This window comes from Nerophis lumbriciformis, linkage group LG13 (assembly GCF_033978685.3).
Source record: "Nerophis lumbriciformis linkage group LG13, RoL_Nlum_v2.1, whole genome shotgun sequence".
In the NCBI taxonomy this organism is placed as follows: Eukaryota; Metazoa; Chordata; class Actinopteri; order Syngnathiformes; family Syngnathidae; genus Nerophis; species Nerophis lumbriciformis.
The window spans coordinates 21471140-21495232 of record NC_084560.2 but is presented as its reverse complement, the minus strand read 5'-3'; the positions used below and the strand labels follow the sequence as shown (position 1 = coordinate 21495232).

Sequence of the window (24093 nt, the reverse complement as noted above, 5' to 3'; positions counted from 1 at the left end):
CTCAGTGGCTTAGTGGTTAGAGTGTCCGTCCTGAGATCGGTAGGTTGTGAGTTCAAACCCTGGCCGAGTCATACCAAAGACTATAAAAATGGGACCCATTACCTCCGTGTTTGGCACTCAACATCAAGGGTTGGAATTGGGGGTTACATCACCAAAAATTATTCCCGGGCGCGGCCCCTGCTGCTGCCCACTGCTCCCCTCATCTCCCAGGGGGTGATCAAGGGGATGGGTCAAATGCAGAGGACACATTTCACCACACCTAGTGTGTGTGACTATCATTGGTACTTTAACTTCACTTTAACTTTAACTTATTAATCTTCATAAATACCTACCTGTTTTATTATCATGTATGGTAGGTTTGAGTTATTCCCGTATGTATCTGCCTTTCTTCCTGTTGACAAAAAAGAGAGGACCCAAATTGGAGCCTTGAGGAACACCAATAGTATAACTAAATAAGTGGATCAATGGCTACTACTAAACAAGCTACAGCAACACCTTACTTACATAAATCACAAAAAATGTAAAATGCCAAAAAGGAGAGGACTGAAAGAGGTGCCTTGAGGAACGCCTCAGTTTTGTAAATCACAAATTTGGACCCCAGTGTTCTGTTTACTAGCAAGTTTAAAATGTCAGTGCAAGGATCTGTCAGTGTGTTTACATTTTATATACATTACATTTTAGGATTCTACTGCAAAAATGTGTCAAGTTCTAAACTGATCTCATATACTGTATGTACAGTACAGGCCAAAAGTTTGGACACATCTTCAATGTTTAAAAAAAAAAAAAAAGACTATTTAGAGTGTCACTGAAGGCATCAAACTATGAATGAACACATGTGGAGTTATGTACTTGACAAAAAAAGGTAAAATAACTGAACATGTTTTATATTCTTAGTTTCTTCAAAATAGCCACCCTTTGCTCTGATTACTGCTTTGCACAATCTTGGCATTTTCTTGATGAGCTTCAAGAGGTACTCACCTGAAAGGGTTTTCACTTCACAGTAGGGGTGTAACGGTACACAAACATTTCGGTTCGGTACGTACCTCGGTTTAGAGGTCACGGTTCGGTTCATTTTCGGTACAGTAAGAAAACAAAATATAATTTTTTTACGTTATTTATTTACCAAATTTGCAAAATCTTCCACCAAAAATATTTTTCTTAGTGGAATATTTGATGTGAAGTAATTGGAACCTTGGATAGGTCAATAATTCATAATAACATTGATTTTGATTCAATATTATGTTTTGAGCAATGACAGTGTGAAATAAAAAAAAACAGCTTTGTTTTATTAGTCAATATTGGAACTTTTTCTAAATTACATTTAACCTTTAAGCTTTTTTATTTAATTTTTGTTATGTTTTTGTTTATTTGAATAGTATTTTTAGAATGTGCCATGGGCCTTTAAAACATTAGCTGTGGGCCGCAAATGGCACACTTTTGACACCCCTGCTATAGATAATAAAAAATTAAATCTGATAAATCTTATCGATAAAAAGCAGAGCCTGGTGACGCATGTGCGTTTATCATAACTCTCTCGCTCTCTCTGTCTCTGCCCCTCCCTCACCAATGCTGCTGCGTGCACAATTTGTTTTGTTTTTAACCCCTTCTTAACCCTGAACGTACATTGAAAATACACGGAACCGTAACTCAAAATGCCGGACGTTTGAGGCATTTAAGAAACTCCGCTCGGACAGCCCCGCAAAAGACGACATGTCCGGTGAAAAGAGGACGTATGGTCAGCCTATCGTAGCCCAGTCGCTGCTAGCATGCCGTGTGTTGTGCCTCGGTGTGCATTGTTTACACAAAGTGCAATACGCTACTTAATATGTCCATGTGGAAACTCGTTCGGTACACCTCCGAACCGAACCGAAACCCTCGTACCGAAACGGTTCAATACAAATACACGTACCGTTACACTCCTACTTCACAGGTGTGCTTGTTGTATGTATATATACATGTATATGTATATATATGTATGCATATCTATGTACTATATGTATGTATATATATGTACTGTATATATATGTATATATATGTACTGTATATATATATGTATATATGTACTGTATATATATGTATATATATATATATGTACTGTATATATATGTATATATATGTACTGTATATATATGTATATGTATATATATGTACTATATATATATATATATATATATATATATATATACAGTATATCTATATATATATATATATATATATATATATATATATATATATATATATATATATATACAACCTTGTGCATTATACTTGGCTGAGACAATTAATTCAACTATTATTTTTAAATTTTTAATTTTTTTTTTTAACTTTTTGCAGATGGGTTAGAGAGTTCCTCAATGAAGAAAACAAAGGCCTGGATGTGCTGGTGGACTATCTTTCTTTTGCACAGTACGCTGTCACGTAAGTCACTACCAGCCTATTCACCCTCTTGCCCCGTGCTCTATATGCAGAGGTGACAACAACACAATACTGCCATTCTGCAGAGCCGCTGATGCGTCAACACACAGCACACACTGCTGCCTGCAAGTTGGAAAAGTCACTCTGGCCCTTTGACTTCTATTCAAAGATCGATGGCGGGATTATTAGTCAGTCACAAGGTCCCCTGTTCTGAGAACCTTACACTTAAATGATTAATTTGAACTCCCCACTTCACCATATGTTACTATGCTGTGTTTACATTATGAATAGTAGCGATCATTGTTTGTTTACACAAGGTTGGCACCATGGTTGGAGAAGAATATTAACCTGATAACCAACATGTTGTAGATCATAACTCAAACTTACAGCTCTTTACAAGGTCTCTGCCAAATGAAACAAACTTGATAGTCTTGCTGTTTTATTATTCTGCCTAAATCCATGCCAAAATCTCAGTGACAAAGGATTTGATGGTGTTGTCTCTTAGTTAAAATTTCAATAATGAGGGTGCAAACAAAAAAGGTGGCTATCCGTTAAGCAAATACAAATATGGCATTTAATTGTTTAATTAATTTAATTAATTTAAAGTGTCATAGCAATTTTACTTGTGAAGACTAACATTCAAGAACAATGTAATCACATTATTGTGTATTTAGTCTAAATCAGTGATTCTCAAACTATGGTGTACTATTCATGGTGATACCCGGGCTCCATCTCGTGGTAAGCCAAAGAATCACTTGATTAAAGTACAGTGTTTTATTTTCCTATATTCAAACCCACTGTTACTTTTCAAACTGTGTGTAATGTTACACCTGCCAAATTATTATATATACATGTTAAATAAAACCTCTGCCTTGTTTTTAATGAATACTTGGGCCTACTATGCTACTGTATTTACATGTTGGTCATTATGGTGGTACTTGGAGAGCCAAGTTTTTTCTGAGGTGGTACTGGACGAACAAAGTTTGAGAACCACTGGTCTAAATGACACTTTATCAACTTTTATTTGAATATACATTGAAGATGAGTATCTTCTAGACAGCTCATTCATGTTTACAGTACTGTTAGTTTTACTTTTTTATCCTCTTGTAGGGCATGCTTTGAAATACTTTCTAATGTAAAAATGTAATGCCAGAAAATTATTGTCGTACATTAAAACAGCTTTTACCATAGAGATAAAAAAAAAATCCTTTGATGACTGAGCGATATCACATGTTTCTACTAACTTCTTGTGAGACATGTGCTGTCCATTTTAACTAGGTTACCAAATATTCCATGCCCAATAAGTTTTTAATCATCAAAAGAAATTGCCATGAATGAAAATGTCCGCTGTATTAAAAAGAGAGCAAGACATGATGGTCTCAGGCTGGTACACCCTCACTTAAGTGAGTACACCTTTCAAATTTCAACCAGTTTTATTAAAATTTATCTTTTGAAGGGATCATACTATAGAATGAAAATTTTAGTGCTTTCTTGGACTAAGGATTTTTATAGTCAGATATAATTCGGATTAGTCGGTTTAGATTTTGCCAATTTTAAGAGAAATAAACAGATTTTGATAATATGTAGCTCAAAATTTAGTTAAAGAAAATTATACAATAATGCTGTTTTTCATTAAAGCAAACAAAACAGATCTCATTTGCAAATTTTTCCACCTGAAAAAAGCTAAACCTCTGATAAAGAAATAAACACTTTAGCGATTGTATATTTCAGTGATATAGATCATTACCTTTCCCAAAGGAGAGCTACACATCTGGGGCGAGGTGGTGCATCCCGGTCACGTGCCGTGTTCAATTTCCGGCGAGTCCAACCAGCAGGGTCCAGAAACTTCCTCCCAAAGTTCCTAATTTTTGTGAGCAGACAGAGTTTTAGTAGAGATGTGGGACCAAAATATCGCCAACTGATTTTTAGACACGTCACACCAGGAAGCGGTGACCGTTCTGAGTAGGTCTTACTCCCTAAAACTATTTGTCTGCAGTCTGCACACAATAATCTTTTACTAATATTGGAAGCAGATAAGTTAAACGCTATCAATGAATCTTCCCAACACGCCTGCTGTACGCAGGGGCCTCAGCAGGCACAAGAGGGGGAGTCGGGTTTAAAGTCCGACGATTCGACTGCCAGGTTCATTGTCGAATCAGACTATTTGAAGACAGCCCTAAAAACGTCTGTGTAGTTTAGAGTATTCAGAGTACAGCTTGTATAGCAGTAATGTCTTCTGAAAATACTGTAAGTGAACACATTAATACGCCCTACATAGCTGGCAACGCAACAGAGTACCAAGAATTAATAGTGTCCTGTCAACAGACAAACCTGGTGTTGATAGCATCATGGTTTGGAGTTGCATGAGTGCTGCTACCTCTAGGGGCGCTGCGGTTCAATTTCAGGGAAATTACAACAAGTATTGAACATTATGAACCTGGGCCGCATGGCAATTTTCCAACATTACAATTCCACCCATAGTGCTTTCCACGTTATGTCCAAGTTTAGTTTAGTGTATAGTATTGTCACTTGAGAAGCTGAGATGTGAAGGGTGTACCCACTTTAGTGAGATACTGTAAGTCTGTGTATAAACTGTTTGTGTTGTTGCAGTTTCATATACAATGGTTGTATTCATGATGCAACAGGTTCGATGGAGATGGTGTTGAAAACAATTCTGAAGCCCTCATAGACAAGACCAAACCTTGGAGTCGCTCCATCGAGGACCTGCATGGAGGAAGCACAATGTCATCCCCCCTTAGTGGGAACGGCATCACCCGGGCGGGGCGACACTCAACAATACGGTACGATTTGTTTGTCACATCAGGCATTTCCTGCGTCATCACGCCTTAAGATACTTCGTTGTGCCCACATGCTCTGTGAGAGACTTTAAATAGCTTAAGACACATTTCTGTAGCAGGAGAAAAGTAACACTGGCTTTATTCAGAATTCTGACCCATGACTAACAATGCTTTCCCTCGTGACAATGAAAATATTTTTTGTGTGCACTATGTTGTACAATTTGAAATAGGAGGATTTGTCAGCACGTAATGCATAAACCCGAGCTAATATATACTATAATCCTCCCTGTCAGTCCCTTGATGTTTCAGTCCAGCATGCACATTGACTTATATCACTTCTGGTCTTTCAGTTTGAAGGGGGTAACTTGAACATGGTGCGTACAAAGAGCTCTATTGAGACGTACAATCACATGTCTGCTATTAAGAGATCCTTGTATAATCAAGTCTACCATTTTCATTTTTCCGTATCACATTTTCCACCCTAACAGACATATCTTTTATCCCCAAGTGTTTTTAGACAAGTGAGTGACTGTAGCTTGTCTACATGCTATTTCCTGTATAAAGCCCATTTTCTCTATACATTCAACAGACTCTTTTGGTTGTTTTGTATGTTGCTTTCTATTTTAAGTTTAGTATTATTACGTAGAAAATCTGCTATAATGTTGCCTCTGGTGCCTAGTTGTATTACAGATAGAAGCATCCTCACTGAGGCTGACTCTCTCTTCTGTTCTGTCCTTCATAGTCTTCTCCTCTGTCTGCCCGTCTTCGACAGCAGGCAGGTCTTCCATCTACTCAAACTCCGCTAATCCATCCAAAGACACACTTAAATGCACACAACCCCTGGCTCACTGTTCTTATACCACCTTGCTTTTGCTGCCAAGTTTATTTATCCCGCTGTCTGTGTCCGGGATGTGAATTATTGGTCCTGGCAGCCTCCCCTCCTTGCGCTTCAGACAGAATTCTCCTCTCTCCGAAGCAAATAGGTTTTTTCTGCCGCTATTGTTCTTGCCTCCGTGCTCCCTGTTTGGCTCCCCGAATGCCATTCGCTGCAGTTTCTATGCAAAGGCCCTGTAGGAGCTGTAGACAAGGCACAGACAGTAGCAGCACATTAGATAGTTGCTCAAAAGTAACCTGCGGTGATTCTTTGTCAATATGGTAACTGCCAAAAAGAGTGTATCAAATTGTTGACTTTTTCTGTTCTTGAAGGACACAGAGCTCGCAAAACTGTCCAAAATGCTCTCAAATAAAACGGTATGTCTGTTCTTAATGTACAGTAGGTGTATAGAAGCACAAGCACTAGATGTGTTCGTCTGTGTCGTGATGGTGTTGCTATAAAACCCTTGAATAGAACCCTTTACTAGTCTCTCTACATGCTACTTACACAGATATAAAAGTACACAATCAGGATGGACATTATGTACGTAAAAAGGATAACGTGGGGTCTTGTGGCCTTGCTCTTTCACCTAATACCAATTATTTGATGTTTAAAGGGACTCCAACCTGCTGCTTCTAAGCAAAATCATGTTCCCCACTCACTCACTCTATAAATCTACAAATATGTTTTACATTACATCCAAATATTCAATTTCTGTAAAGTCTCGTATTGACTCAAATAGGGATGTAATGATATGAAAATGTTATATCGTGACCAAAATGATCAATGTTTAAGTTTATTTCGAACATGCAAGCATACAACATGATACATCACAATTTCCAGTTTCTCTATTCAACATGTTCGAAAAAGGAGGAGGAAGAAGCAGAGCTTAAGTAGGAAGAAGCAGAGTGTATAAGGTTATCTTTATTGTTGCAGTATTGTTAAATGTGCTCAGAAATGGAACTTGTACACACACTGAAATCTTTTGACCAAGTTATATATTTTTAAATAACTAAAAAAGTACACACAATTAGAAAACTCACTATTTTGCATGTTTTGTGTTTCTTATGCTTCACTTAACTGTGTTTTAGTCTTAGTATTTTATCTGCTTAATGGCTAAACTTTAATAATTTTAGATACTAGTTTGCACTGTAGCTCTTTAATATGTATTTAAATGAAAATTAAATGAAATCTATTATAATTATTTCTGGCAGGTGTTGTTGTGTCCTACTCTGTTCAGCGGTTCTTGAATGCAACGTAAAAAACACCTCCTCGTATAGTGTAGAACGCATCACATAGACTGAGGTATGTCATTTCTTAATGAGAAGAAAACGCTTATTTGTCTTGCATTCATATTAGCATTTAAGCTAGCTGGTTGGTAAATGAGTTTATCAAAGTGCTGGTATCAATCACGATTTTTAGATCATTTAAATTCACAACAGCAAATCTAACAGTCGGGAATTTTACCCTGGTAACATGATTGCTGTTTATAATATAATATAATTGGGTGTTGTTTTTCCCTAGAAAAAGTCTTAAAAGGACAGCTGGTCTTATAATGGGGTTAGACATTTATATATGCAAGCTAATAGGTGGTTTCAACTTCCCTCCAAGTGAGTCAAAGCTTTTCTCACTGTCACTCACACATATTAGTGACCTGGAAAGATGTGACAAAAAGGAAAGAAGTGTCTCATAAAGTTGAAACAAGGGTTCGCCCTGGACAAGTCGCGGTTGTGTCATTAATCAGTTTATTAATCAGTGAGTGTTTGGACATGACCCTTGAGGAAACATTTCAATTCCTCATGTTTCAAGGCATTTTGGACAATCAAATGTTCTGTTGGAATTGTGTTTCTGTTCCAAACACAAGAAAGCTGGAATCTGCATCCATTATTTTTTTCCATGTTATTGCTTGTCCTTCACACAGCTTTTCCCCCACTTTGCACCTCTACTACTAGATGTGTTTCACATAAAGTTTGTTTGGCTGCTTTCAGACAAGTCAAAACAGGCTGAAGGTATTACACTTTATCAGCGTTGTGCAATTGTTCTCCTGATTTCAGATGAAGATATTTAGTCTGTGTTTTCTTCACTGTGTCACACATCTGTGTTGGATGTTGGGCAATCAGGAGAGGAATGGTCTTAAGAATGTTTTTTTTTCTCCACCTTAAAGGACATTACTGCATTTAAATGGTAAATCACCATGTTGGCTTACACTGTTTTAACTCCATGATAAATATTCAACCAAATTGCAGACATATATTTCTATCCTTAAAGGGCCTCTCGTCACACACGCTCATGCTGTGACTCATGCGGCCATCACGCCTCTTCCAGGCAGGCTGACATGAGCCTGCGTGTCTGTCACTAGTGGCCTGAAGATACATGTTTCCCAATGGCTGGTAATTGAACCTTGCAACTTCAATCTGAAAATAAACAGTGTGGCCCTGAGTGGTTTTTACATTACCAGTCGCAAAAATGCTTTGACATTTAACTTTATTGAGAGCGATGCACGCGGAGGAAATACTTTCCACTTGTTTTTGTTTATATGCAAATGAATGGGGCGCTGTTATGTTATTCATATTGCTGTGAAAGAAGTTTAAATTTCTAAAAGGAGAAATCATGTGACCCCCTAACCAGGTATAGATTTCCCCCTCAAAAGATATTCCTGCATCGAATTCCTATAGTCCCAACTTCTCAAATGTATTATTTTTTTTATTTCAGTTGTAACACATTGCCCAGTCGTAGGACGCTAAAGAACTCCAGGTTGGTCTGCAAGAAAGACGACGTCCACGTCTGCATCATGTGCCTGCGCGCTATCATGAACTACCAGGTCAGTCACACTATTCCTACCAAAGCAAACTAAACATCGATCTAAATACATCACTGTTGCATCATTATCTCTCAAGATTTAGATATCCACTTTGTCGCTGCCCGATGTCCAAATATGATAGTGTATTTCTTTAACTAAAAATGAAAACATATTTCCTTTTGATTATGTATCTTTTTGTTATCCATCCATCCATTTTCTACCTCTTGTCCCTTTTGGGGTGGCGGGGGGTGCTGCAGCCTATCCCAGCTGCATTCGGGCGGTAGGCGTGGTACACCCTGGACAACTTTTGTTAGGTTTTTTTCAATATTTGTACACTTCTGAAAATGTATTTAAGCCAGTGGTGTCCATAGTGTGGCGCGAGGGCCATTTCCCCACAGCTAGTTTTTTATTGGCCCTTGACATGTTCTGAAAATTCAAGGAATTGCTAATTATTGAGGTACATTAGATAAAACAATAACTAGTTGCTTTCTCATCAATAAGACATTTAATAATGTGTTTTTACTCAAATAGATGATCATATACTGATTGAATTGATATGGTTTTACCATCTTAAATCTATAAATCTATTAAAAAAAAAATCCCCCCCAACAGAAATTTGTATGCATACTTTATGTTCTTGTTTATTATTAATAGCTGAGTGAAACATAAACCGTAGATGTAATAGTAATCATCCATTTCTCATAAAAAGCATTGTCGTCTAACAAACTTTCCAGACAAGCCTGCTTAAAATATTTTTTAAATTATAATTCACACATACATGTACAACAATATCCCTCTCATCACTCATTTGACTTGTGTTTTTATAATAAAAAAACTAAAATTGTGATCAGCCTTTTTTTGGTCTTAATAACTGTATATGGATCAATCAGCATGTTATTAAACTATTATTACAATTATAATAAGTATTTTTAGAAATTCAAAGTCATATTTTTTCCAAGTTTTTCCCATTTTCATTATTTTATTTATATTTATATTGGTTATTTCAGAACTACTGTATTGTATACTTCTGTATTATTGTTATTTCTCTGAAGTGTAATTGATTGTTGTCCTTGTTTTACAGACCCAGTAAATTAACGTCTCCCTGTCATTTATGTTCCCTTTCCCAGTATGGCTTCAACATGGTCATGTCCCACCTTAATGCTGTGAATGAAATTGCACTAAGTCTCAACAATAAAAACCCAAGGTAAGCCAAAAAAGGTTTGGAAGTGAAAAAAAAAATGTGACGACAGCCAACAGAAGGACTCACTTGTTTATGTGACACTTGTCGACCTCTGGGGTCGAAACATTGTCTCACTTGTGGATGTGAAAACCTGTCACATCTACTTTCACATCATGTCTCACCCAGTTGGGAAAATCTTGAAGACAGACACACACTCATTCACACACACGACTGATCTAAATCATTTCCTGTCGACTAACCTTACCTAAACCCTACATGCAGTTCAGCCCCAAGGGCTAGATGGGGCCCCACAATGTGAATGTGTAAACAGATTTATGACATTAACATACACTGGCTTTATTTTTGGTTTTCACACGCATCTTCCTCTCACTAGCTAAAGTATTAGGACCACAGCTGTAGTCTAATGCAGTGTTTTTCAACCTTTTTTGAGCCAAGGCACACTTTTTGCGTTGAAAAAATCTGGAGGCACACCACCAGCATCCAAAATCCGGCCCACGGGAAGTCCCAAGTTAAAAAAAAAAAAGTGTTTTAATTTATTTATTTTTATATTTTTATTTTTTTTTAATTGTATCTTTCCTTTCTAATCCATTTTATACCGCTTGTTACTCTCGGTGTCTCCTAGCCGCTCAGGCAAATCATATTGTCTAAAAACGAATTTTCCCATCGATAACGTGACAATGTTAAATGTTGATGAACATCAATGTTAATTGATGTTAAATGACAAAACGGATTAACTCACTGGAATATAAAGACAATGTATATATATATATATATATATATATATATATATATATATATATATATATATATATATATATACATATACAGCCCGGCCCCCGGCCAAATTTTTTTTACCCAATGTGGCTCCCGAGTCAAAAAAGTTAGGGGACCCCTGCTTTAAACCATAACCAAGCATGCATCACTACAGCTCTTGTCTCAAAGTAGGTGTACTGTCACCACCTGTCACATCACGCCGTGACTAATTTTTAGTTTTTTGCTGTTTTTATGTGTGCAGTGTTTTAGTTCTTGTCTTGTGCTTCTATCTTGGGGGCTTTTTCTCTTTTTTTGGTATTTTCCTGTAGCAGTTTCATGTCTTCCTTTGAGCGATATTTTCCGCATCTACTTTGTTTTTATCAATCAAGAATATTTCAGTTGTTTTTATCCTTCTTTGTGGGGACATTGTTGATTGACATGTCATGTTTGGATGTACATTGTGGACGCCGTCTTTGCTCCACAGTAAGTCTTTGCTGTCGTCCAGCATTCTGTTTTTGTTTACTTAGTAGCCAGTTCAGTTTAGTTTTGTTCTGCATAGCCTTCCCTAAGCTTCAATGCCTTTTCTTAGGGGCACTCACCTTTTGTTTATTTTTGGTTTAAGCATTAGGTACCTTTTTACCTGCACGCTGCCTCCCGCTGTTCCCGACATCTACAAAGCAATTAGCTACCGGCTGCCATCTACTGATATGGAAGAGTATTAAACGGTTACTCTGCCGAGCTCTAGACAGCACGACTCTCAACAACAACACATCATTTGCAGACTATAATTACTGGTTTGCAAAAAATATTCTTAACCCAAATAGGTGAAATTGGATACTCTCCCACGGCACACCAGTCTGTATCTCACGGCACACTAGTGTGCAGCGGCACAGTGGTTGAAAAACACTGGTCTAATGAATGACAAGAGCTAAGTAATGAATTGTGTCTGGAATTGATTTTGATATACTGAAATTAGTGTGTTTAGCCATGATGGAGGTGTGATTTTAGAAGACAAGTAATGCATAATTGCTCAATTTGAATAAACTACAATTTTTTTGCAATTTTGTTACAACATATCTTAGTGACAAACTGTTCTTACTTACATTTATTGTCTCCCATGTTTTAACAGAACCAAAGCTTTGGTCTTGGAGCTCCTTGCAGCAGTTTGTCTCGTGAGGGGAGGCCATGAAATCATCCTTGCTGCGTTTGACAACTTTAAAGAGGTATGAGCGGGAGCGTTGGACGGTGACTCAGCCTGTAGCAATGCTACGTTGATAGCATGGAGTTCAGTTATTGGCCAACAACTTACACTCTGTAGCTGCCATACACAGGAGGACTCACATGTCCGTCATAGAAAAGGTGTGTTAATTGTATTTTCCATATATATGTAGGCTAAGATAAGCAGAGAGGCAGACATAAGCGACAGACTTGCCCGACCATTGCTCAACTCAATGAACTGTTTCATGACAGGGTTAGCGAAGGCTGAGGCTTGTAGCATGTGTCATGCAAGCACGGTTCCACTGCAGTCACTGCAAAATTTACTTCTGAATGAAAAATTGAGTGTCGCACTCAGTCGCACCAGCATAAGTGGCAGAATAAGCTTCAGCCCATTGTAGATCATCTCATGAGACGGAAGGTGTGAATAATGAGGAGCTTTTTCGCAGCGTACTTAAAGGAATAGTTTGAATTTTTTAAGTTGGAATATTGAAAGGGATTCTTAAAAGCATAGTGTTGTTAAATCCACTTTGCTCAGTGACTTTGATAGCCAGTTTCCATCTCTGAGCTTTAAAGATTTTTCGATTCGATGTTCCTCACTTGCCGCCTTTTTACGATTTTTTTTTTATCATGAACGAAGTCCACCATTGGCCTGCAGATGAACCGTAGAGCTTCTTTTTCTGCCTTTTTGAAATTTAAGTTAAAAAAGGTATAATAAAAAAAAAAAAGATGTGTAGGACCCACTATGAAAGTGTTACTCCCAATTTCTGCCGTTTTTTCTTTTAAATAAAAAAAGCCAAGACGGTGATAAAACACACATACAGTTGTACAGTTTCCCCACAGGACTGCAATATGCATTATGCAGTGGGTTATGTGAAAGGATATTGTAATGATGTAATAGTCAAATTTACAATAGTGGCTATTGACACATTTACAGAAAGTGAGAAAAACATATAAAAAGCAAAACAAATGTGTTTAGAACTACAAATAAAAATGTTCTAAAATGTTTGGCACCCCTATATACCGGTACATGTACATGTACATATACATATATATATATATGTGTGTATGTATGTGTATATGTATATATATATATATATATATATATATATATACACATATGTGTATGTATATATATATGTGTATGTATATATATGTGTGTATATGTGTATGTATGTATATATGTATATATGTATGTATATATGTATATATGTATGTGTGTATATACGTACCGGTATGTATGTATGTATGTATGTATATATATATATATATATATATGTATGTATATATATGTATGTATATATATATGTATGTATGTATGTATGTATGTATGTATGTATGTATGTATTTATGTATTTATGTATATATATGTACCGGTATATGTATATGTGTGTATATACATATGTATATGTGTGTATATATGTGTGTATATGTATATAATAATATTTATAATTACTAGAGAAATGGACAATTAATTCCGAAGTCCCATTTTGCCCCTGCAAGGATGTTTTGGTTAATTGTACACACGTCCTTATCAGTCCCCTAAAGGTGTCTACCAAGTTTAAAAACACCATAAAGTTTTTGGATGTTTTGTAAAGTGCATTGAGCTGAGTTAAATATTTACATTTTTAATCGTGTGTTTGTCAGAAAAGTAATAGCGCAAGCAACACAGTGGGGGTGCATGTTTTGATTTTTGGTGTAGCACTGTTTGTCTAAAATCCTTCATGCAAATGTATTAGTGATTGCGCTGCATCACGTAAAAAAGGATGCAGGCTCATCTCAGGCTTTCTCGGCCATAAAGACATCAGTATGTAAGTTGTGTTTTTTGTTTTGCAGGTTTGCATGGAGACTCAGCGGTTTGAGAGGCTAATGGAGTATTTCAAGAATGAAGACAACAACATTGATTTCATGGTATGCTGGCTTACACACGCACACACACACACAAACACACTTGCACACACAGGTCTAACAACTATTGATTTCTATCCTTCAGAGTCCTCACAATTAGCAATTAAATAGCAAGTAGCTTGTGAAGGTTTTTGAGCTCGTGAATTTGTTTTATCGTATATCTTACATACTGGCATACAGAGTACTGTTTTTTATGTATGGAGGTGAAAAAGACGATTGATTGGTCATATTATCTTTTAGCAGTGTAGTATTGTCCGTGGTGTTGCTTTCAAATTCGAACATTCAACACCACCCAGACAAATGTCTTCTTACAAGCCCTATAATTTGTATCATCAAACTAACAGAAGTAGGTTGCGTCACATGTGCAGCGCATGCCAAGTCTGTCATTTCCAAGCAGATCGGAATAAAATGCACTTTGAAGAAAGAGCTCGCTTGAGCCCCTTTAAGTGTTTTCATTCATGTCGACTTCAGTATATTAGGAATGTTTGTGAAAGGATCAGTGAGGGGAAAGTAGCAGGCAAGGTTTGACAAGACAAAGCTGTTTTGCAACAAGATGCGAGCACATTAATGTCATGAAAGCGTGTATTAAGGATGTTAGCAAGTGTTTGTTTACGTCTACATGAAGATCAGTTCATGCGAAGGTAGCCTATTGTTTTTGAATCCCTGTAATCTGCCAGATAAACTACTCTGTCAGCTGTGGAAGCAAAACACAACAGTGAGGCTTTACTAAATCACAGAGGCATCAATAGATTATTTTTATAACCTATTGTTATTCGTAAACCCAACAGATGGTGCTGTTTTCCTATTATCATTATGTATTTTACATTTGATACAGAGCAGTGATGTACTTGCAATGAAAATGCATGCTGTGGTTAAAAGCATTCACTCTTTGTGTTGTCTTGTTTGCCGTAGGTGGCCTGCATGCAGTTCATCAACATCGTTGTGCACTCGGTAGAGGACATGAACTTCCGGGTTCATCTCCAGTACGACTTCACCAAGCTCGGTCTGGATGAATTCTTAGACGTGAGTTGAGACACTCATGGGCTCAGTGTTGTCATGGTTGCACCCTGGAGGCAGTAACCATGTGAAACACAGTTGCTGCCTGGGTTTTTACAATCCAACTAATTTACGTGACTATCTTGTAGAAACTCAAGCACACAGAGAGCGATAAACTGCAGGTTCAGATCCAGGCCTACTTGGACAATGTGTTTGATGTCGGCGCCCTCTTGGAGGATGCCGAGACCAAAAACGCGGCCCTGGAGCGAGTGGAGGAGCTGGAAGAAAACATGTCACATGTGAGTGTTCATTCTTCTGTGGCAATACTCTTTATTAATGTCCAAAATGACAGCATATTGATGCTTGTGTCAAGCAGAGCTTAATAAAGTGACATGGACATCACAACTCTGTCTATTTGCACCTCTGGATAGGCTTTACTGTCATCTCATGTTTTTAATTGACTGTCAGTCAATAGTTGGATCCCTGATGTCTTATCTAAAAAAAAATCTTTTTTTTGTTTCATTCCAGTTAACAGAGAAGCTGCTGGATGCAGAAAATGAAGCCATGTCCAAGATTGTGGAGCTGGAGAAGCAGCTGATGCAGACTAACAAGGATCTAGAAGGCATGAAGGTCGGACTGTTCTTCTTAAGACTTTTACATTTCGGGGTGGTATAGCTCGGTTGGTAGAGCGGCTGTGCCAGCAACTTGAGGGTTCCAGGTTCGATCCCCGCTTCCGCTGTCCTGGGCAACCCACCTGCCCACCTGCTCCCAGTGCCACCCACACTGGTTTAAATGTAACTTAGATATTTGGTTTTACTATGTAAAGCGCTATGTGAAGTCACTAGAGAAAAGCGCTATATAAATATAATTCATTTCACAATTCACTTCACTACATTTGTATTGAGGGAGTGGCTATATTTATATTTACAAAATATATTGGTGTATTTTTTTGTAAGCTTAACATTCACCCTTGACAGCCTTATAACTACTACATTCAAAAATGTACCTTGGTCTTGACATCATTACAGTCCCATACATATAGCCTCCATATTTATTTTCAAGACAAACAGTGACAGAATACATTATCTCAGGGTTCTTCAACATTTTACAGGCCAAGGACCCCCAAACTGATCAAGAGAAGGAGCAGGCACCCTCTACTAAAATAGTGATGCTGTTTTAAACTAAACTGGTCCTAAAGACACCTTGTTATTGTGCAAGACGGTACCCTAAGATATTCAGATAATACAGTACAGAGCTGCTAATAGCTAGCTGATAGCTAGCGCACTAATCGCTATTTGACAACTAGTATGCTAAGTGCTAGCTGGCAACTGCAGCTCTAGTTGTTAGTTATCTTAAATGCTGACATGAATACAATAATATAAGTATTCATGTTATTATAGTGAGCTAAGGGGCCATGCTAGGGTTATTTTTAAACAACACTACAATGTATTAGATCAATTCTATTGTGTATTTAAAATTTGCAGGGGTGATATGAAAAAAGATACAAACCAAAAGGCTAATGAACCAAAATGTTCACCTTCAGTACCAATGTTGAAGACCTTTGCATTAAAAATGGTCACAATAAGTCATCATTAGGTTTTGTTGGTAATTAGGATTTGGATAATTGCTTATCTTGTTGAAAACACAAATGTGTACCAGAGGAAGGAATCATTTAGTGCTTAATGGGAAATGATTGGATTTTAGATCAACGGAGCAAAGTAGTCAATATGTAATTGTTCCAGAGGGGATGTGGCTCAGCTCATTTCCTGCCCCAAGTTTTTTTTTCTAATGCATTTTCCATTTTCCCCTCATGGATACACAGTCACAGTGATGTAAAATTAGATTGTACTATTCCAAAAGGTGTTTTTAATGAACAAGTTCTTTGCCTAAATTAGAGTTCACTCCTAGATTTTGCATGAGTACCTAATGAAGTGTCCAATGACTGTATCCCGAAGTGACGAAACGCCACAAAATTAACCCGTCAACGTACTCGCACAGGAAGCTTACAAAGACACGAGCGGGAAGCTGCACTCGCTAAGGCAGGTCTTAAAAGAGAAGGACGAGGCCATTCAGCGACAGAGTCACTTGGAGAAGAAGATCCACGAGCTGGAGAAGCAGGGCTCTATCAGGATCCACAAAAAGGGAAACGGCGACATCTCCATTCTGGCCACATCACCACCCGGCGGTATGGAAGTGTTGCCTGGCACCATGACAAGGGGAAATGGCGGCCCCGTTGGAGACGCGGTGGGTGCCACGTCTCCTCCACCACCTCCGGCCCCTCCATTGCCAGAGAATGGCACATGTAGGTGTACTCTTGAATGCTTTTAGCTATATATACATAATACTTAATTAGTAAACAAACTAATTATCAGCATGTGCAAACTTCAATACATATCACATGATATAATACATGTATGCTGAAATAATACCATCATCACCATCTTTCCTGCTGTCCTCTCCAGTATCAAATGGACCTTCATCGACCACACCTACTCCAGCAGCTCCTCCCCCACCACCGCCGCCGCCTCCACCGCCCCCACCTCCACTTCCACCTACAGGACCCACTTCACACATGTCAGCCCCCCTGCCGCCTCCGCCTCCTCCTGCAGCGCCTCCACTGCCCGGCTGTGGGACCCCCACTGTCATCATGAACTCCGGTTTAGCCGGTAGGTTTAACGAATTGGAAATGGAACAAAAACTCCTATTGCATAAAGCTGTCGAATAATCAAGCTTTTTAAAGCCAGACTGTGATTTTAATGGTTGTGCTGTTCTTTTCATGACAAAGCTTTTTTAGTAATACTTACAGAATACCTCTAAATTCTTCCACTACTGCTTTACTGTTTTACTATTGTACCTTTTTTTTTTCCAACTTTCTACTTTTGTTTACTTACTGGCACTCAGAAAACCCTCCCAGCTTTAAAGTAGCAGCTTTGGGTTGAACATAATATTTATGTTATTAAAAAATAACTTTTATTTTGTACATGAATTGACACCGATGAAGTCAATGCGCACTTGTTAACCGACAAAGACAGAGAAAGATAAAAGCACTACTTACTGCTTTTAATGTAGTAATTAAGCTCTTTAATATACAGTCATCCCTTGCCACAATGGGCTTCAAATATTGTGGCTTCACCACATTGCATATTTTTGTTTTCTTTTTGTTTTTTTAAGCATATTCTACTACATTTTTTGTCTAAATTAAAGGGCCCCTATTATACAAAACCAACTTTTCCTACCTACTGGTACCTGTTTTTGTGTATTTGGGATCTGCGTACGTCCCGAAAATTTGAAATTAAACTGTAAGTATTGCGGAAATGTTTATAAAATAATCTTGCCTTCCTTCCTACTTCTGCCAAACGAGCTGTTTGGAATTTTCTCTTTTAGTAGCATTTTTGCCAGGTGTGATGATATCAGCGGATTATCCATATATGGTAAAAATTTACCCAGAGTGCCTTGCGCGCGTCCGCCATTGTAGTCCACGCTGTACTAGTCAATAAGCTCCTTCATGCACACGTATCCTCCGCTGCTGCCATTACAAGAAGAAAGTAGCGCATAGTTCAAACATCTGTCAGTAGACTTTGTATGGAAGCTTAAAAACTGCAACAACGATAGCGTACAGAAGATGCCGTCAAAGTGGAGGCATGTAAATAAGACCGCTCACAAAACAGTGCATTCTGAAGAGATGGTCTGTAAAACATTATCTATGCAACCACCATTACATGTTATGGAGACCACAAAGAAGTGTTTTAAATGTAGAAAAATAATCTATGACCCCTTTAATTTTCAAACATAAAAATGTCAAAATTAACTCATATCTAATATCAAAACTTATAGTAGTTATTAGACACTAGATAAAACCAAACTAATCAGAGCGCGCTGTTCAGTATCATAGCTACTGATTGCTGCAGCCCAGGCAGCATTACTATATTAGATGAAAAGAACTAGCAATGAAAATATTCCATTTATAATTAATGATTCCTACTTTGCAGAAATTAGATTATTGCGGTCATGTCCGGCGCTAATTAATAGCAATAGACAAAGGATTATTTTATTGTTTTTGTTTTATACCATTAATACTGCTTTAGCTGTAGTTGTATTCATTATCATTATTGTTGTGTAAAATCTTCACTAATTCTGTAAACTCTTTGAATTGTTTCTTTTTCTGCCAACCAGAGGGACCCATCAAACTTTTCTGTAGGTTCTGCTCTTTCCGTTCAGTGTTTTAAAAAAAAATCTTTTATCTTTTATCCTATGCTTCTCTCTCTCCTCCTTTCCTACAAGCTTTGAAGTTGGTATTTTCTTTCTGGCTATCAACTGTTTTGAGCACTATCAGGAGTCACATGCTTTAAAACAGGGATGTCCAAACATGCTTCACTAAGGGCTACACGCTAATAAAAATCAGTGGATGCGGGGGTATTTTGGTATTGTCACTTTCAAAACAAGTAGATTATACTGTATATATATGTATTTTTTTTTAAACAGCCTGCATGGCATCCTTGTGTTACTAGCTTCAACATTTTCAACATTTTCTTGTAAAATTTTGCTCCTTTTTGCTCTTTTGTTCGACTTTTTACATTTAAAAAAAAATATTCACTATTTGAATGTGCCACCGGCAATTAAAAAATTAGCCCCGGGTCACACTTTGGACACCCCTGCTTCAAAATGTGTGGGACTTTTAATAGTTCGATCAAATTCTAATAGATGTCAAAACATACATATTTGGAGCACTAAAAAAAATACCACGTTTCAAACATTCTGCATGATTTCACCTTCCGTCTTGGTAGAGTATTGTGTGAGTTCTGTTTGTGTGTTGCCATGTCTCAAAAAGTGTTGATTGCATGCACAAAACACTGCTCCCTATATGCTGGCCTGCTCCGCCCACCTGAAATGTCAGCATTGATGGATCCGCTGGAGAGTCAATAAAGCCTCCTAATCTCCCCCACGAGAGAGCCCGCATAATGCATGATTTACAGAGTGATCCTTGGATGGTTTCAATGTGGTCCGAGAAAGAAAATCACCGTGTGTTTGCAGCTGTCGCCCATGTCACACCCCACATGAAAATAATAGTCTTGCTTAATCCTGTTTATTACTCAGAGGATGCTTATCTTGTCAAATGTGAACAGTTTTGTCACCACTCCCTGATACATCGTCCCTATTCCCCGATTGTCGCCGCACGTGTGAGTGTGCACATTCCAGCATTAGAAAGCGGCTTTATTGACTTCTCCCTTTCCTCTCCAGCTGTTAAAATAAAAAAACCCATCAAAACAAAGTTCCGCATGCCAGTCTTCAACTGGGTTGCACTGAAACCCAACCAGATCAACGGGACAGTCTTCAATGAGATCGACGATGAAAGGATACTTGAGGTGACGATCTTTATGCCCCTTTTCTGGCCTCTTGATGATGTGATAACACCCATCTGATTTGTTTGCTGGAATCTTAGGACCTGAATGTAGATGAGTTCGAGGAAATGTTCAAGACGAAAGCCCAGGGCCCGTCGATGGAGTTCACCATGAGCAAGCAGGTCATTCAGAAAGGACCGAACAAGGTGACGCTGCTGGACTCCAACCGGGCGAAGAACCTGGCTATCACGCTGAGGAAAGTGGGCAAGACGCCAGAGGAGATCTGCAAGGCCATTCAGTTGTAAGTCAATGCAGTAGAGAATAGATATGGTCCCATTTTTGTACCGATTTTACAAAAATCACACAGAATGTTAATCAGTCTAATAAAAGGACAAAAAGAGCAACGCCAGCCCAATCCCAGCTTTACAATATTTGGGATATACATTTACAAAGCATTTGAGAAGACTTGCAAATATGATACTTATACATACAATACTAAAAAAAGGAAAAACAAAAAGGAATTAAAAGCAGCAACAGTATTAATAACAGTAATAGTAATAACCACACCAATAATAGTGATACAAACTATTAAAAACAATTATTTACAATAAAAAATGTATGTATCGACTTGTGCACCCAACCTACCGCCCGAGTGCAGCTGAGATAGGCTCCCCCCCGTCACCCTGAGAAGGTTAGGGTTAGGTTTACGGTAGAAAATGGATAAATGATCTTGATCGTTATTATTATCACTTACCATTTACATCACCATCGTTGCCATTAATAATAAAAATAACAACAGTCACAATGGCTTAAATTTGCGTCTCATAAACGTGACAACCACACTGTAGCCATTATTCACCGCAAGGAAGAATGAGTCCTATTTTAAGTTAATTTTATAATTAGGATATGCCTCTTTATTATCTATAATCTAAAGGCAAAATACTTTTTTTTGGAGGATTTTGAAAAAAGTTTAAAAAAAAAAACACTCACAGGCAACATTTAAGTTTCCGCTGTAAATGAATGCAATTTTATTCCTTCTCTCAGGATTGACTTGCGGACCCTGCCGGTGGACTTCGTCGAGTGCCTCATGCGCTTCCAGCCCACGGAGCACGAGGTGAAAACCCTGCGGCAGTTCGAGAAGGAGCGTAAGCCAGTGGAGAGCCTGACAGACGAGGACCGCTTCATGATGCAGTTCAGTAAGATCGAGCGGCTCATGCAGAAGATGACTATCATGGCCTTCATCGGGAACTTCACAGAGAGTTTGCAGATGTTAACGCCGGTAGGTTTCTTTTTTTCGACCCCATGCATGGGCTTCATGAACTTGTGCAACACTATTTACTTTCCTTTTCTGACAGCAACTTCATGCAGTCATCGCTGCATCCGTGTCCATCAAGTCGTCACAGAAGCTGAAAAAAATACTAGAGGCACGTGAGGTCCTTGTCTTTAGACAAATAGTTGTTGTGTGCTGCATGAGCTTATGATAGACCAAAAATAACTTCACTTTTGATGAGTTTATTACCTTTCCTGTGGTGACTGAAACTTTAATTCACCAACGTCACCACTATAGGGAAACCAACTATCGCATGTTTATTTCTGTTCTGCAGATTATTTTAGCACTTGGAAACTACATGAACAGCAGCAAAAGGGGAGCAGTCTATGGATTCAAGCTGCAAAGTTTAGACCTGGTGAGTTTACTCCAGCATCCATCATTCATAATGCAGTATCAATGCAGTATCTCCAACATATGTCGTTTTTCTTTTGCTTTTGCAGCTACTTGACACCAAATCGACAGACCGCAAGATAACATTGTTACACTACATAGCCAACGTGGTGAAGGAGAAATACAGCCAGGTCTGTCTTTTCTACAATGAGCTTCACTATGTGGAGAAAGCTGCTGCAGGTGAGCTTCTTTCGGAAGGAACATGTCCATCACACACTCACATAGCCACTGCACTCTAGGCTATTGGGTCTTTAATATTACTAGGGTTTGATTCTGCAAGTTAATAATCAATTTGAAGCCTGCAAGGCTCTAATGTCACTAGTTATTGAACATATAAACAGTGTGTATCTAAGTTGACTTGATCATGTGGTTGTTGCCCTAAACAACCGCATATATAATGTTAAAGCCAGGACTGCACTCTAATGGCTTGTGTTAGGTTTGCACAATTCATTTAATTTGAATCACGATCACGTTTTGGCTGCCAATATTAAATAAGGGTGAATGTTTGCATTATTAAAAGTTATAAAGCAGGGTGCGCAGTACATCAAATCATGCACTTTCACATCTGCGGCTCGTCTTGAAGCCCAGTGAAGCGCATCTTCCCTCCCGTCCATACCAGAGTCCATTTTGTATGCTCACAGAGCTCAATGACCACGACTGGCATTGAAAAAAAATTCCCGGGCTGCGTCAGCCTGTCGCCTTATTTGACTTAGTTTCACTTCCATGAAGTCCTCGGTGTGGGTTAAAGACCACTTCGCTTTTCATTATTAAATGGCAGACGCCTACACAACACGCTGCTCTCTCTCTCTTAACAGCCAGGCATGATGCTAAAATGAGTCTGTACACTTTTTTACACTGGCATGTATGAATCCAGGGAATGTGGAAATGTAAGTTATGCATCAAGTTGTTTACGGTAATGTAACTAATTGTTACATTAAAATAACACTATATTTTGTCAGTTAATATACAGTACAGGCCAAAAGTTTGGACACACCTTCTCATTCAATATGTTTTCTTTATTTTCAGGACTATTTACATTGTAGATTGTCACTGAAGGCATCAAAGCTATGAATGAACACATGTGGAGTTATGTACTTAACAAAAAAATGTGAAGTAACTGAAAACATTTTTTATATTCTAATTTCTTCAAAATAGCCACCATTTGCTCTGATTACTGCTTTGCACACTCTTGGCATTCTCTCGATGAGCTTCAAGAGGTAGTCACTTGAAATGGTTTTCACTTCACAGGTGTGCTTGAAGCTCATCGAGAGAATGTTTAGAGTGTACAAAGCAGTAATCCAAGAAAAGGGTGGCTATTTTGAAGAAACTAGAATATAAACATTTTTTTTTCAGTTACTTCACCTTTTTTTGTGAAGTACATTACTCCACACGTGTTCATTCATAGTTTTGATGCCTTCAGTGACAATTTAAATCAGGGGACCCCAAACTTTGACTCGGGGGCCGCATTGGGTTAAAACAATTTGGCCGGGGGCCGGGCTGTATATATATATATATATATATATATATATATATATATATGTATATGTATATATATGTATATATATATATATATATATATGTATATATATGTATATATATATATATATATATATATATATATATATATATATATATATGTATGTATGTGTATATGTATATATATATGTATATATATATATATATATATATATATATATAATATATATACATATATATATGTATATGTATATATATATATATATATATATATATATATATATATGTATATGTATATGTATATATATATATATGTATATTAATATATATGTATATATATATGTGTGTATATGTATAATGCGTACATATATATGTATATATATATATTAGATATATATAGCGCACTTTCCGCGCGCGCGATGATGTCACGTTATCGATGAGAAAATGCATTTTTAGACATTAGGATTTGCCTGAGCGGCTAGGAGACACCGTGAGTAGCAAGTGATACAAGTGGATAAGAAAAGACAGAAAAAAAAAAAGAAAGAAAAAAGTATTTATTTATATTTTACTACTTGGGACTTCTCTTGGGTCTGATTTT

General features: G+C 37.7%; 1 protein-coding gene across 4 annotated transcripts in view; it reads left to right on the top strand.

The window, feature by feature from the left end:
• The window catches only part of fmnl2a (formin-like 2a), a 98370-nt gene that overhangs the window by 58463 nt on the left and 15814 nt on the right, over positions 1-24093 (top strand). For 2 of the 4 annotated variants that reach the window (XR_009816489.2, XM_061971518.1), the window contains exons 5-22: positions 2335-2418; positions 5061-5216; positions 8800-8908; positions 10015-10091; positions 11971-12064; positions 13893-13967; positions 14877-14987; positions 15110-15259; positions 15489-15590; positions 16959-17262; positions 17423-17626; positions 19134-19154; positions 20199-20323; positions 20401-20600; positions 21344-21578; positions 21655-21723; positions 21904-21984; positions 22070-22199. Coding sequence is in view for 2 of the 4 variants with exons in the window: in XM_061971518.1 (XP_061827502.1) it covers positions 2335-2418; positions 5061-5216; positions 8800-8908; positions 10015-10091; positions 11971-12064; positions 13893-13967; positions 14877-14987; positions 15110-15259; positions 15489-15590; positions 16959-17262; positions 17423-17626; positions 19134-19154; positions 20199-20323; positions 20401-20600; positions 21344-21578; positions 21655-21723; positions 21904-21984; positions 22070-22199 (2327 nt within the window). In the remaining 2 variants the exon portion in view is untranslated. The remainder of the gene's footprint in view (positions 1-2334; positions 2419-5060; positions 5217-8799; positions 8909-10014; positions 10092-11970; positions 12065-13892; positions 13968-14876; positions 14988-15109; positions 15260-15488; positions 15591-16958; positions 17263-17422; positions 17627-19133; positions 19155-20198; positions 20324-20400; positions 20601-21343; positions 21579-21654; positions 21724-21903; positions 21985-22069; positions 22200-24093) is intronic. The other 2 variants (XR_009816490.2, XM_061971519.2) reach the window with 1 other exon arrangement.